This window comes from Triticum aestivum, chromosome 6B (genome assembly GCF_018294505.1).
Source record: "Triticum aestivum cultivar Chinese Spring chromosome 6B, IWGSC CS RefSeq v2.1, whole genome shotgun sequence".
Lineage (NCBI taxonomy): Eukaryota > Viridiplantae > Streptophyta > Magnoliopsida > Poales > Poaceae > Triticum > Triticum aestivum.
In genome coordinates, this window is record NC_057810.1 from 611,261,457 (window position 1) to 611,263,335 (window position 1,879).

The 1,879-nt window shown below is 47.8% G+C and overlaps 1 protein-coding gene across 1 annotated transcript in view; it reads right to left on the reverse strand.

Annotated features, from left to right (window-relative positions):
* Window positions 1-1,601, reverse strand: part of LOC123138288 (DExH-box ATP-dependent RNA helicase DExH15 chloroplastic) — a 23,776-nt gene extending 22,175 nt beyond the window's left edge. The window contains exon 1 of the mRNA XM_044558237.1: window positions 1,054-1,601. Coding sequence (XP_044414172.1) covers window positions 1,054-1,554 — 501 coding nt within the window. The 5' untranslated portion in view covers window positions 1,555-1,601. The remainder of the gene's footprint in view (window positions 1-1,053) is intronic.
* Between the last annotated feature and the right edge of the window lie 278 nt (window positions 1,602-1,879).

The window sequence follows — 1,879 nt, forward strand, 5'->3', positions numbered from 1 at the left end:
ATGAACTCGGATACCGAACGCCCATTGCGTCACGTCCGGCAAGTGTTTAGGATTTTCCCGACAGGAAAACCTAGAAAATGCATGAAATGTCGAAGACCAACGAAACTTGGCATGCATGCTGGGCATGGTGATGCCAAGGTGTGGAAATAAATTGGGTGCGTTTGAAGGAGGTTAAAAAAAGGGGGTTCGAAACATGACCTTCCGGCCCACTCGAACACGTACCAGATTGTAGACGATGTGTTTGGTTACAAGCATGAAACCATTGAAAAAGTTCCATGTGGTCGTGACTGTTTTCTAAGAAAATCACAAATTTGAAATAAAATCGTAGACTGAAAAAAGTTCATGAATTTGAAATAAAATCGCAGACTCAAAAAAATCATGAATTTGAAAAAAGGTCATGAGTTTGGGAAAAGTTTATTAAAAAAACAAATCATAAATATTAAAAAGTTAAAGAATTTTAAAAAGTTCTATGAATTAATAAAATAAAAATAGAAAGAAATAAGGAAAATGAAAAATAAATAAATAACAAAGAACAAGGGCTAAACTGAAGAAAATCAGGTGGGAACACATGCTTTTTTTATTAGCGTTATATTTGGATAAGAAGCAGGAAAGAAGCTCAATGTTAAGACAGTTAAAGTATCCCAGTGGTTAGTGGCGGCACTACTAAAGAATGACAGTCTAGGTTTGAATCCCACGAAGCACAGCTTCTGTTTTTTTTTAGTTTAATACTGAAAAGAAAGAAGAAAAAACGTGAATAGGCCAGGCCCGTCTAAGGAGCAACTAACACTGTATTGACGCATAGGCTAACGTACGGCCGTATATATTCGGTGGTGTACGGTACGTCAAAGGTCCATATTGCCCTTTATACGTTTTGTGAAGGGGGGTCTACCGAAGCGCTTCTCTTCGACAAACTACATGAAACTTAAAATGCTGGCACTGCTAGAGCTCCAAATGCCAACCATTTCGGTACTCCAAAATCGACAAACTCTCACCAAAACACATACAGCTTCACTGCATGGAACCGTAATTAGCCCGTCCGCGCGAGTCAGGTACCTGAAACTTATCGATGGGGAAGTCGTAGATCCCAGCGAGCTCATTGTAGTCAATGATATCGTCGCCGAACTCCCGCACCTCGGCGACGAGCTTCGCCACCTGCTTCGACTTGTACTGCTCCGACCGCTGCCTCCGCTCCGCGGTCTCCTGCCGCGAATCCTCGGCCGCCGCGTCCCCCTCCTCCTCGTCCTCGCCACCGCTCTCCTCCTCCAGCTCCTCGTCGCCATCCCCGTCATCGTCCTCGTCGTAGTCCGCATCGCGGATGTCTAGCTCGTCCTCCTCCTCCTCCTCCTCGTCGGCCTCCTCGTCGTCGTCCTCGTCGGACACCGGCGCGGCGGCGCGGGAGGGGGAGCGCGCGGAGGGGCGGTGGAGCGGAGCGGCGTGGGCTTGGGCTGGGCGGCAGGGCAGGAGGAGAGTGGGCGGTGGGGTCTGGGGTGGCGCGTGGCGGGGCGCAACGGGGAGCGGGAGGAGGAGCAGGAAGTGGGGGGCGAGGCAGTGCATGGCGGGAGGGTGTGGTGAACGGGTGATTCGGCCGGAAGAGGCGGGGGAAGACGAGATAATGCTAGGATTTTAATCTTCGCTCTTCCACATGGTAACCGAAAATGCGCCAACGGCCTTGGTTTACGCCATGCCAACGGGTTTACGGGTTTATGGTGATGGAGGTCATGGGCGGGAGAATTGTTGAGACGTTACTTGACCTTTGAAATTTTTGACAAATAATCGATTATCCACCCAAATAATCAAGTTGATTATTTGAGTCGATAGTCGCATGTCTTTACTACTTTTATTATTTCTGATCTTTATCGTACTGTCATAATCGAAAATG